The sequence below is a fragment of the Crinia signifera genome, chromosome 19, assembly GCF_055691185.1.
Source record: "Crinia signifera chromosome 19, ASM5569118v1, whole genome shotgun sequence".
In the NCBI taxonomy this organism is placed as follows: Eukaryota; Metazoa; Chordata; class Amphibia; order Anura; family Myobatrachidae; genus Crinia; species Crinia signifera.
In genome coordinates, this window is record NC_139226.1 from 27,581,636 (window position 1) to 27,593,807 (window position 12,172).

General features: G+C 44.9%; 1 protein-coding gene across 3 annotated transcripts in view; it reads left to right on the forward strand.

Annotated features, from left to right (window-relative positions):
- The window catches only part of GRIK5 (glutamate ionotropic receptor kainate type subunit 5), a 257,460-nt gene that overhangs the window by 207,783 nt on the left and 37,505 nt on the right, over positions 1–12,172 (forward strand). For all 3 annotated transcript variants that reach the window (XM_083162218.1, XM_083162220.1, XM_083162219.1), the window contains exon 14: positions 2,097–2,206. In XM_083162218.1, the coding sequence (XP_083018344.1) occupies positions 2,097–2,206 (110 nt within the window). The remainder of the gene's footprint in view (positions 1–2,096; positions 2,207–12,172) is intronic.

A 12,172-nucleotide genomic window follows, 5' to 3' on the forward strand; every position in this document is an offset into this window, starting at 1 on the left:
CAAGATTTGCTGTTCTGAGGTCCTCCCATTGATTCTTGCACACTACACTTATCTGTAATCACAATAGTTCAACTACAAGTTCTCTGCCCCCTGCTCTTTGGCATCGGTGTAACTTGAGTGTAACTTGTTTGTCAATCTACAGGTTTAGGTGAAGCCTTATATTCCTGGTACTGTTGGTCACTGGGCAGGATATGCCTATCAGTGATGGGTACATTGGGTGTTGGTGCCAGCAAGAAGACTGTTTGCTCATGAGCGAATAAGCAATCTGCTGTGCCCGCTCACACCAAGACTCTGTACATGCGCAGAACTGCTAATGTGCATGTGCAGAAACAAAGTGCGCGGAGGAGCGATCAGATTAGAATGACCCCTTTGTCCGCTGCTAATCTGAATGACACGCACATCGTTTCCAGAGTCCATTACATGTACTGTACACCTCTTCCTCGTCCCTTCCCTGCATGGCTTACAATGCTTGTTGATGGTTCCATAATGGACATCATTGTGTTTGGAGTTGTTGTATGTATTATACAGTGAATGATGAGCAGTGCGCTTTATGCAGACGTGCCGATCTTAAATACTCTTTTATATGTATACATCAATATACCTGAATACACCATTGTTGAGCACTCACCCTAAGCCATGGCTACAGTACATGCCCAATGAAGCACACACTGATAATGGGAGGGCATTACTGTGGTGCCAGCTTACACCAGATGCACGCTGTGCAAACAAACCAGCAAATAATGCCGCAGACCCACCACTTACTGTATATGCCATGTTACCATTCACTTCTACGCTCCTGTTTATATGGGCAACATTGATTCTGAGGATAAGAAATACAATCATTGTATGTCACATATGTCATATAAGAGCCAGCTGCCCACCGTCCCCTCAATTCTATAGGTATAGAACCTATATCCCATACATATATATACTGTATATATATGTATCTGTCCCAACCTGCACTCAATATACTATAGGTACATCCATCACTCATTCCTAGTTTACATTGTTCACACTGTGCTTCCTCCTGTGTGTACATCAATCACTCATTCCTATTATACACCAGTGACTCTGTGCTTCCTCCTGTGCGTACATCCATCACTCATTCCTACTATACACCAGTGACACTGTCCTTCCTCCTGTGTGTACATCCATCACTCATTCCTAGTATACACCAGTGATGCTGTTCTTCCTCCTGTGCGTACATCCATCACTCATTCCTAGTATACACCAGTGATGCTGTGCTTCCTCCGGTGTGTATATCCATCACTCATTCCTAGTATACACCCGTGATACTGTGCTTCCTCCTCTGTGTACATCCATTACTCATTCCTGGTATACACCAGTGACTCTGCGCTTCCTCCTGTGGGTACATCAATCACTCATTCCTAGTATACACCAGTGTCTCTGCGCTTTCTCCTGTGGGTACATCAATCATTTATTCCTAGTATACATCAGTGACACTGTGCTTCCTCCTGTGCGTACATCTATCACCCATTCCTAGTATACACCAGTGATGCTGTGCTTCCTCCTGTGCGTACATCCATCACTCATTCCTACTATACACCAGTGACACTGCCCTTCCTCCTGTGCATACATCCATAACTCATTCCTAGTATACACCAGGGACACTGTCCTTCCTCCTGTGCGTACTTACATCACTCATTCCTTGTATACACCAGTGACACTCCTTCCGACTGTGTGTACATCCATCACTCATTCCTAGTATACACCAGTGACTCTGTGCTTCCTCCTGTACAGTATGTATGTTTATCAAAGTGTATACTTTTTTCATGATTATCTCCTAGATGTATATTATACTACTTTATCATTTTTGTGTACATCATATAGCAATAGACGTACAGTAAATATTCTCCTACTGTATTGTGCTGTTCACTTTTGTACACTGAAAGTTCAGCATGGACATATGTTTTATACACTGGTCTCTTATGTAAGTTTCACACTGTGACCTCTTGTTGATGTTTACATCCCTTCCACTGTGCTTTCCCTTTATTTGTACACCCAAACCCTTTCACTGCGCCTTCTGTATACATACAGTATGTTCCCTCCTGTATATATTCCCATGTCTCCCACAGGGCCGGAAGCCTGGGTACTTCTCCTTTCTGGATCCTTTTTCTCCTGCTGTCTGGCTCTTCATGTTGTTGGCTTATCTGGCAGTCAGCTGTGTGCTGTTCTTGGCAGCCAGGTAATAACCCTGTTTATCCACCCTCCCTGTGCATGAATTGTACACACATCCCTCTGTAAGTAGCCCTATGCACTTCTTACCTACAATACACATTGTGCACCTTCAAAGTAATGATGAATGTGTATCCATGATGTTCTGATCCTTTTGCACACCCTAACGTTCCAGAACATATGCATGTCCTAACCCTCTGCTACTGTACCTGATACATTCTTACTTGTGCCAACTGCCATGCCCTGTGATATTCTCAGCTCTGTATACTATGACAGAATGTTAAATGCGTAATTTGTGGTTTGTGTATGGTAGTTTTGCGTTTTATAGTAATTCCTTTCCAACTGAGATAATTATAAAGTTCATAAGATCATAATATAGTAAGCTGTGATTATGGATAAAGTCATTCATTGCAGACAGGTCCATCTATATATGTATTTAAGGATAGAGGGATGTCTACTGCACCCATTGCTGTACCCTAAGATGCCTTCTTTTTCTTATTCTTCAGAAATAGTTATTGCACTAGTAAGTTGCCACTTTTTAGATTGCTTTGTCTTTAAACAATGTATCAAACATAGAACATGAATGCTTTGAAATAATATGTATGTATGTATGTATGTATATGAAAGCAATTAAATGTGTACACTGACAGTACAATAATAGTTATATTTTCCTACAGTATGCATAACAAACTTCTTGATAATCTCTCCAATCATCCTGGTACTAACTGTAGCAATGTCACTTGAGGTTCATTTGGTACTTCTTTACTTTCACGGCGCCAGCATGGCGCCGCGCTACTTCCGGGTTACTCTCGCCACAAACTAAGTAAAATAAACGAAGTTAACGCCATGCCAACATGGATAGTTCATACCTCCACTATCCATGTTGGCATGGAGTTGATTTTAATTAGCATGGCGAGCGTAGCGAGCCACCGAGCCCGCAGCGTGGGCGAGCGAAGCGAACCCCGCAAGGGGACTCTGACGCGCGGCGCCATGCTGGCGCCGTGAAAGTAAAGAAGTACCGTTCATTTCATATATGTATTTGCCTATGTTAATCACTGCAAATTTACTTTATATGCTGACAAATATATATATATATATATATAATCTTGTTTTATAAAAAGGCACAAGGTGCATGTTTAGTGAATCAGAGATGAGTATGTTTCATGAGTTGCATAACAGAGAGCACAGAGTATGGTTTTTGTTTTTCAGAAGTTTACACTAACGCTTATAGAACTTTGGTACAGTATATGCAGATATATATTTTCACCTTCACAGTAATTGCAGTGGTTTTCAACCTCATGGATCCTTAACAAATACTTGTCTACATTCTTCTGCTCCTCTCTGGGAGGAGCCCAGAGAAGAGATGCCTATGTAGAGTTAGGGGGTTTGGGCCAGCACCGCCACCATCAAGCCAGGTCTGTGGAGAGTGGCAAGGGTATTTTATCCCTACCTTCTCCCTTAAGTACCGTGATCATCGGATTATGTTTATGCAGGGTGTCCGTAAAGGAGGCGGGAGACTTGCCCCACCTCCTCCACAGACACCCAGCATTTCTCTGGGGGGTGGGGTGTCAGTAGTGCCACCCGATTATGGTAGCCTCATAGACATTCCGGGAGGGTAAGCAAGTGTGACTCCTCAGGCCATGCTTTTAAGAATTTCTGTATGTGGAAGCAGGTGGTATTATTTTTACTGACCCAGAACAAGAGATTAACTCACCTGTGCATTATTAATCCAGAAAACAGCATGACCTTTTGGTGTTACTTAAAGACTGGAGCTGAGAACCAATCACCTTTTTTAAAAATCTTTCTGAAATACCTTGCATTATACTTCTATTGTTACTTCACCCCTTCGCATGCCCTAGTGTGCACACCGAATGGGTACATTTTGTGTACAGTATTTCTGTGACACTAAGGATCTTTTTAAAGTTTTCTTTGTAATATACTGTACAGACAGGACTTTAATGTGCACTGTCAATAAACCCTGAAGATTGTTCTCTTATTCATCTGTCCTGATTACCTCAGAGTCTTGTTTTCGAGGTTGGAACTGACCTTTTCTAAGGAAACGCAGAATTTCAGCAAATCGATTGATTTTGTCTGACTGAAGGCAATAATTGCTCTACTCACACCTAAAGGAACTAGTGATTTGTCATTATATTGAGTGACTGAAAATGCTGAAATAGAAACTCTGTAAAACTAGTAACACAGTTGAAAATATCCTAGAGAGAAAGAAAAAACATCTGTAACTTGTCAGAAAAGAGAAATATCTAACTACCCACTCAATGGCAATATTACACCTTTTTGTGCTAAATTAACAGAAAGTGAAAGCAATTTTTGCAGGGACTCTGTTTCAAACTTGCTGGATATGGAGAGAGGGAGCTGTGAAGACAGATTGGAGGTAGGAACAGATAGGGACTGGGGGTGGTGTAGAGAGTCTTTTGGCTAAAAACTGTCACAGCTTAAAGTGAAAGTACATTGCAGAAGCCGTCATTTTGATGGGTTATTAACCAGTTAAAGATTAAAACCTAATTTTCAGTACGCCTTAGGGCAGTGGTTCCCAACCCTGGTCCTCAAGTACCCCCAACAGTGCACGTTTTCCAGATCACCCGGCAGGTGCACTCATTATTCAGGCACATTTGAAAAGATCACAGGTGGAGCCAATTATAGCACTAGTGATTCTGTGTGGAGACCTGCAAAACATGCACTGTTGGGGGTACTTGAGGGCAAGGGTTGGGAACCACTGCCTTAGGGGGTTAGTCAGACCTGATCGCAAAGCTGCATTTTTCGCAAATGGACAAAACCATGTTGCACTCCAGGTGGGGCAGATGTAACATGTGCATCATATCATCAAATCCCATCCACTACCCATCACATCCCATTCCCACTCCATCATATCCCATCCACTACTCATCATATCCCATCAACTACTCAACATGTCTCTTTCCCATTCCATTACACCCAATCAACTACCCACCATATCTCATCCACTACCCACCATATCTAATCCACTACCCATCATATCTCATCCACTACCCACCATATCTCATACACTACCCATCATATCTCATCCACTACCCATCATATCTCATCCACTACCCCTCATATCTCATCCACTACCCATCATATGTCATCCACTACCCACCATATCTCATCCACTACCCATCATATCTCATCCACTACCCATCATATCTCATCCACTACCCATCATATCTCATCCACTACCCACCATATCTCATCCACTACCCATCATATCTCATCCACTACCCATCATATGTCATCCACTATCCGTCATATCTCATCCACTACCCGTCATATGTCATCCACTACCCATCATATGTCATCCACTACCCATCATATGTCATCCACTACCCGTCATATGTCATCCACTACCAGTCATGTCATCCACTACCCATCATATCTCATCCACTACCCATCATATGTCATCCACTATCCATCATATGTCATCCACTACCCGTCATATCTCATCCACTACCCACCATATCTCATGCAAAACCTGTCATATATCATCCACTACCACTATCTCTTGCAATACCCGTCATATCTCATCCACTACCCATCATATCTCATCCACTACCCATCATATGTCATCCACTACCCGTCATATCTCATCCACTACCCATCATATCTCATCCACTATCCATCATATCTCATCCATTACCCACCATATCTCATCCACTACCCACCATATCTCATCCACTACCCGTCATATGTCATCCACTACCCATCATATGTCATCCACTACCTATCATATCTTATCCACTACCCGTCATATCTCATCCACTACCCGTCATATCTCATCCACTACCCGTCATATCTCATCCACTACCCGTCATATCTCATCCACTACCCGTCATATGTCATCCACTACCCATCATATGTCATCCACTACCCATCATATGTCATCCACTACCCGTCATATGTCATCCACTACCAGTCATGTCATCCACTACCCATCATATCTCATCCACTACCCATCATATGTCATCCACTATCCATCATATGTCATCCACTACCCGTCATATCTCATCCACTACCCACCATATCTCATGCAAAACCTGTCATATATCATCCACTACCACTATCTCTTGCAATACCCGTCATATCTCATCCACTACCCATCATATCTCATCCACTACCCATCATATGTCATTCACTACCCGTCATATCTCATCCACTACCCATCATATCTCATCCACTATCCATCATATCTCATCCATTACCCACCATATCTCATCCACTACCCACCATATCTCATCCACTACCCGTCATATGTCATCCACTACCCATCATATGTCATCCACTACCTATCATATCTTATCCACTACCCGTCATATCTCATCCACTACCCGTCATATCTCATCCACTACCCGTCATATCTCATCCACTACCCGTCATATCTCATCCACTACCTATCATATCTCATCCACTACCCATCATACAGGTATCTCATCCACTACCCATCATATCTCATCCACTACCCGTCATATCTCATCCACTACCCGTCATATCTCATCCACTACCCATCATATCTCATCCACTACCCATCATATCTCATCCACTACCCATCATATCTCATCCACTACCCATCATATCTCATCCACTACCCGTCATATCTCATCCATTACCCACTAAATTTCATCCACTACCCACCATATCTCATGCATTACCTGTCATATATAATCCACTACCCACCATATCTCATCTACTACCCATCATTTGTCATACACTACCCATCATTTGTCATCCACTACCCATCATATCTCATCCACCGCCCATCATATCTCATCCACCTCCAGTACCCACCATATCTCATGCAATACCCGTCATATGTCATCCACTACCCACCATATCTCATCCACTACCCACCATATCTCATGCAATACCCGTCATATATCATCCACTACCCATCATATCTCATCCACCTCCCATTATATCTCATCCACCTCCACTATCCATCATATCTCATCCACTACCCACCCATCAGATCTCATCCATTACCCATCAGATCTCATCCACTAACCGACCCATCGGCGTATCTCATCTACTGCCCATCAGACACCATCTACTAGTACTGTATGTGGAATTATATTTTTCTCCAATGTTGTAAGTCTTTTACACCATAAGCCACAGAGAAGTCTCCAGTTTCTGGCAAGGAAAGGGTTAAGAATAAGCAGCACTACTGTTTATGGAAGCTCTGTTCAGATTTACAATATATTTGACCTATACTGATAGCGATCTGCTAAATTAAAACTTGTTAGGTTGCGGAGATCCCTGAGGCGTACAACGCAGCTAAATTCTGTTCGCATTGGCTTTATAGCTTAGAGCCATCATGTTTCGCAGAATGTGCACTTTACGCGTACAGGTAGAAATGAAACAAAAAGGAACAATAGTAATAATGTAAATGACGGATTAACATATTTATATAGATTCTTATATATCACATAGCTAAAGGCCTAAACAAGCAAAGGGCTGGCATCTGTTACTACGCAATACTTATTAAATTGCTGAGTTCACTAGGTTGATCATTCTGAGAGTCGTTTTCCACAGTCAGGGAGCTGTCCAAGCTGTAGGTTGTGGTGTGTGTGTGTGTGTGTGTGTGTGTGTGTGTGTGTGTGTGTGTGTGTGTGTGTGTGTGTGTGTGTGTGTGTGTGTGGGGGGGGGTAATGAATCATTTAACTACTCATAAGAGGCACAGTGGCGGTTATTCTCACCCGTCGTCTGTATCTGAGGATGCCTTATGTAAGGTTATTGTTAGTTTGTGGACATTGACAAAGAGTTATTGGCAGCAAATCATTATATATGTGTTAATATTAAGTATAATCTATATCTTTTAAATGAAGTGACATTATCTTGAGTTGAGGCCAAAGAATACGTTACTAAGGGGTTGATGTATCAAGCAGTGTAAACAGTTTGGAAAGTTGTGTTTCAATGCTCTTGTGGAGGTAGGACGATGCTGGGAGCTCTGTCAAAGGCCTTTGTTGCATCTGCGGTGGATGGCTTGGGCCAGACAGAGGATCCAATGTTGCGTCTTAGGATGTATCTCTAACCAGTACTGCAGGCAAGTGGTGTGACACTTCCATGTAAGTGGTTGTACTTCCAGTCACATCTGCATCAGGCCCCGTGTGCAGTCTCACAGTCATTGCTCAGTAGGAGGCTTCCAGCATTCTGACTGATGGATCATTCTGGTCAATAGAAGGTAGTCTGCCTTTATTCCAACATAACCCCTACCAGAGTACTAGCATTGTTTTCTGATATATATACATGTAAAAAAAAGAAGGTAACCCTTCCCATTAAGTGATAGTCATACAGTACTTTTCTCATCTGACATTTGGGTATATGTCTTTTACTCATGGGAATGTGTCTTCTTATCATGGGCATGTGTCCTCTATTCATGGGCATATGTAGGACAGAAAAGTTTTCAACAGGAATCCATCTCCAGGCCATCTGTTGTTTTGATACAGCTGGGAAGTTATGGGTACAACTATGGGCAGTTAGGGATACAGCTATGGGCGGTTATGGGTACAGCTGTGGGCAGTTATGGGTACAGCTGTGGGCAGTTATGTGTACAGCTATAGGCAGTTATGGGTACAGCTGTGGGCAGTTATGGGTACAGCTGTGGGCAGTTATGAGTACAGCTATAGGCAGTTATGGGTACAGCTGTGGGCAGTTATGGGTACAGCTGTGGGCATTTATGGATACAGCTATGGGCGGTTATGGGTACAGCTGTGAACAGTTATGGGTACAGCTGTGTTCAGTTATGGGTACAACTATGGGCAGTTATGAATACAGCTATGGGGGGTTATGGGTACAGCTGTGGGCAGTTATCGGTACAGCTGTGGGCAGTTATGGGTACAGCTATGAGCTGTTATTGGAACAGCTATGGGCGGTTATGGGCAGCTATGTGTACAGCTATGGGCGGTTATTGGCTGTTATGGGTGGGTATGGGCAGCTGCTGGTGGTGATGGGTACAGCTATGGGCTGTTATGGGTACAGATATGGGTACAGCCAGGGATTAAAGTGGTCCTGGAGAGTTGGTGGAACTTATGTCCCCCTTCTCTTTAGGTGGAGCATGCACCAGTGCCAGGATTTTTGCCACCCCCAGCAAACTATAAATTTGTGCCCTATTTCCCATTTTTTATAAAGGGGCAATGGTCTCACAAGGAAGGGGCATGGTCACACAACAGTATCCACCATTCAAATTATGCTAAACAGTAGCACAATCATATTCACGTTAGACTACATGTAGTGTCTCTGATTCATATTACAGCACATAGTAGTTTCCCTTATTCACTTTATGACACACAGTTGTGCCCCTTATCAGAGGCGTAGGGAGGGCGGAGCCACCGGAGCTCATGCTCGAATGGCGCCGCCCGCCCCCCCTCCGCAAATGATCCTTGCATAAGGAGGATCATACAAAATAGAAAAAAGTTGGTAACGCCGGGCAGCGTGCGCGGTGGCTGCCCTGCCCGGCGCCTGTCTCCTGCTCTGCTCGCCTGGCGGTTCCTGAGCCGGGAGTCGGGCAAGGAGCCGCGAGATACGGCAGGGGCCCTGTGCACAGCATACAAGCCTCGCCAGCAGCCCAGAGCGCTCAGGTCCAGCAGCCGTGCGGGGTGTCAGCGGCCAGGTGTCAGCCCCGGCCCCCGCCCACCATTACCAGCAGCCATTGAGGGCCCCTCGGGAGAAGCATCCCACCTACGCTCTCTACCCACCACCTGCGGAAAACATCCAGGCTGCAGCCCAGATCAAGCAGTGAGCAGGACTGATTGAGGCCCTGGGGACTATATGCACCACCGTCAGGAGAATCTCCAACCCAAGGACATGGAAGGTACAGTACCTTTACCTCCCTCTCTCTCTCTGCCCTCCCACCCAATCCCTCTCTGCCAGCCCCACTGTCATCCATCTCTCTTTGCCTGACCCTCCCGTCTCCCTCTGCCTGACCCCACTGTCACCCATCTCTTTGCCTGACCCTCCTCTCTCTCTGCCTGACCCCACTGTCACCCAATCCCTCTCTGCCAGGCCCCACTGTCACACCATATCTCTTGACATGACCCCTCTCTTTCTGCCAGACCCCACTGTCACCCTTCACTCTTTGCCTGACCTCCCCTCTCCCTCTGCCTGACCCCACTGTCACCCATCTCTTTGCCTGACCCTCCTCTCTCTGCCTGACCCCACTGTCACCCAATCCCTCTCTGCCAGGCCCCACTGTCACCCATATCTCTTTAAATGACGCCTCTCTTTCTGCCAGACCCCACTGTCACCCTTTACTCTTTGCCTGACCCCCACTCTCTCTCTCTGCTAACCCCCCCTCCCACCCAATCCCTCTCTGCCTGACCCCACTGTCACCCATCTCTCTTTTCCTGACCCCTCTCTTTCTCTGCCTAACCCCCTCTCTCTCTCTGCCTAACACCCCTCACCCCATCCTTCGCTCCTGCCTGACCCCCCTCTCTCACGTAACCCCCCTCTCTCCGCATGACCTACCCTCTCTCTTTGTACCTGACCCTTCTCTCTCTTGCCTTTTAAATCATCTCACCCCCTACTCTCTATCCCTGACAGATTCCGTTACAGCGTCTTATATAGCGCAGCAGATTCCGTTACAGTGTCTTATATAGCGCAGCAGATTCCTTCACAGTGTCTTATATAGCGCAGCAGATTCCATTACAGTGTCTTATATAGCGCAGCAAATTCCTTCACAGTGTCTTATATAGCGCAGCAGATTCCGTTACAGTGTCTTATATAGCGCAGCAGATTCCGTTACAGCGTCTTTTATAGCGCAGCAGATTCCGTTACAGCGTCTTATATAGCGCAGCAGATTCCGTTACAGCGTCTTATATAGCGCAGCAGATTCTGTTACAGCGTCTTATATAGCGCAGCAGATTCCGTTACAGCGTCTTATATAGCGCAGCAGATTCCGTTACAGTGTCTTATACAGCGCAGCAGATTCCGTTACAGTGTCTTATATAGCGCAGCAGATTTCGTCACAGCGTCTTATATAGCGCAGCAGATTCCGTTACAGCGTCTTATATAGCGCAGCAGATTCCTTCACAGTGTCTTATATAGTGCAGCAGATTCCATTACAGTGTCTTATATAGCGCAGCAAATTCCTTCACAGTGTCTTATATAGCGCAGCAGATACCGTTACAGTGTCTTATATAGCGCAGCAGATTCCGTTACAGCGTCTTTTATAGCGCAGCAGATTCCGTTACAGCGTCTTATATAGCGCAGCAGATTCCGTTACAGCGTCTTATATAGCGCAGCAGATTCCGTTACAGCGTCTTATATAGCGCAGCAGATTCCGTTACAGTGTCTTATATAGCGCAGCAGATTCCGTTACAGTGTCTTATATAGCGGCAGATTCCGTTACAGCGTCTTATATAGCGCAGCAGATTCCGTTAGTGTCTTATATAGCGCAGCAGATTCCGTTACAGCGTCTTATATAGCGCAGCAGATTCCGTTACAGCGTCTTATATAGCGCAGCAGATTCCGTTACAGCGTCTTATATAGCGCAGCAGATTCCGTTACAGCGTCTTATATAGCGCAGCAGATACCGTTACAGCGTCTTATATAGCGCAGCAGATTCCGTTACAGTGTCTTATACAGCGCAGCAGATTCCGTTACAGTGTCTTATATAGCGCAGCAGATTTCGTCACAGCGTCTTATATAGCGCAGCAGATTCCGTTACAGTGTCTTATATAGCGCAGCGGATTTCGTTACAGTGTCTTATATAGCGCAGCAGATTCCGCTAGTGTCTTATATAGCGCAGCAGATTCCGTTACAGTGTCTTATATAGCGCAGCAGATTCCGTTACAGCGTCTTATATAGCGCTGCAGATTCCGTTAGTGTCTTATAAAGTGTCTTATTTTTTACGTTTTTTCTTTTCAAATGTAACATGCCAACACATGTTAGCCACGCCCCCAATTCATTACCGGGGGGGGGGGCGCGAAATATGTCCCTGCTCCGGGCA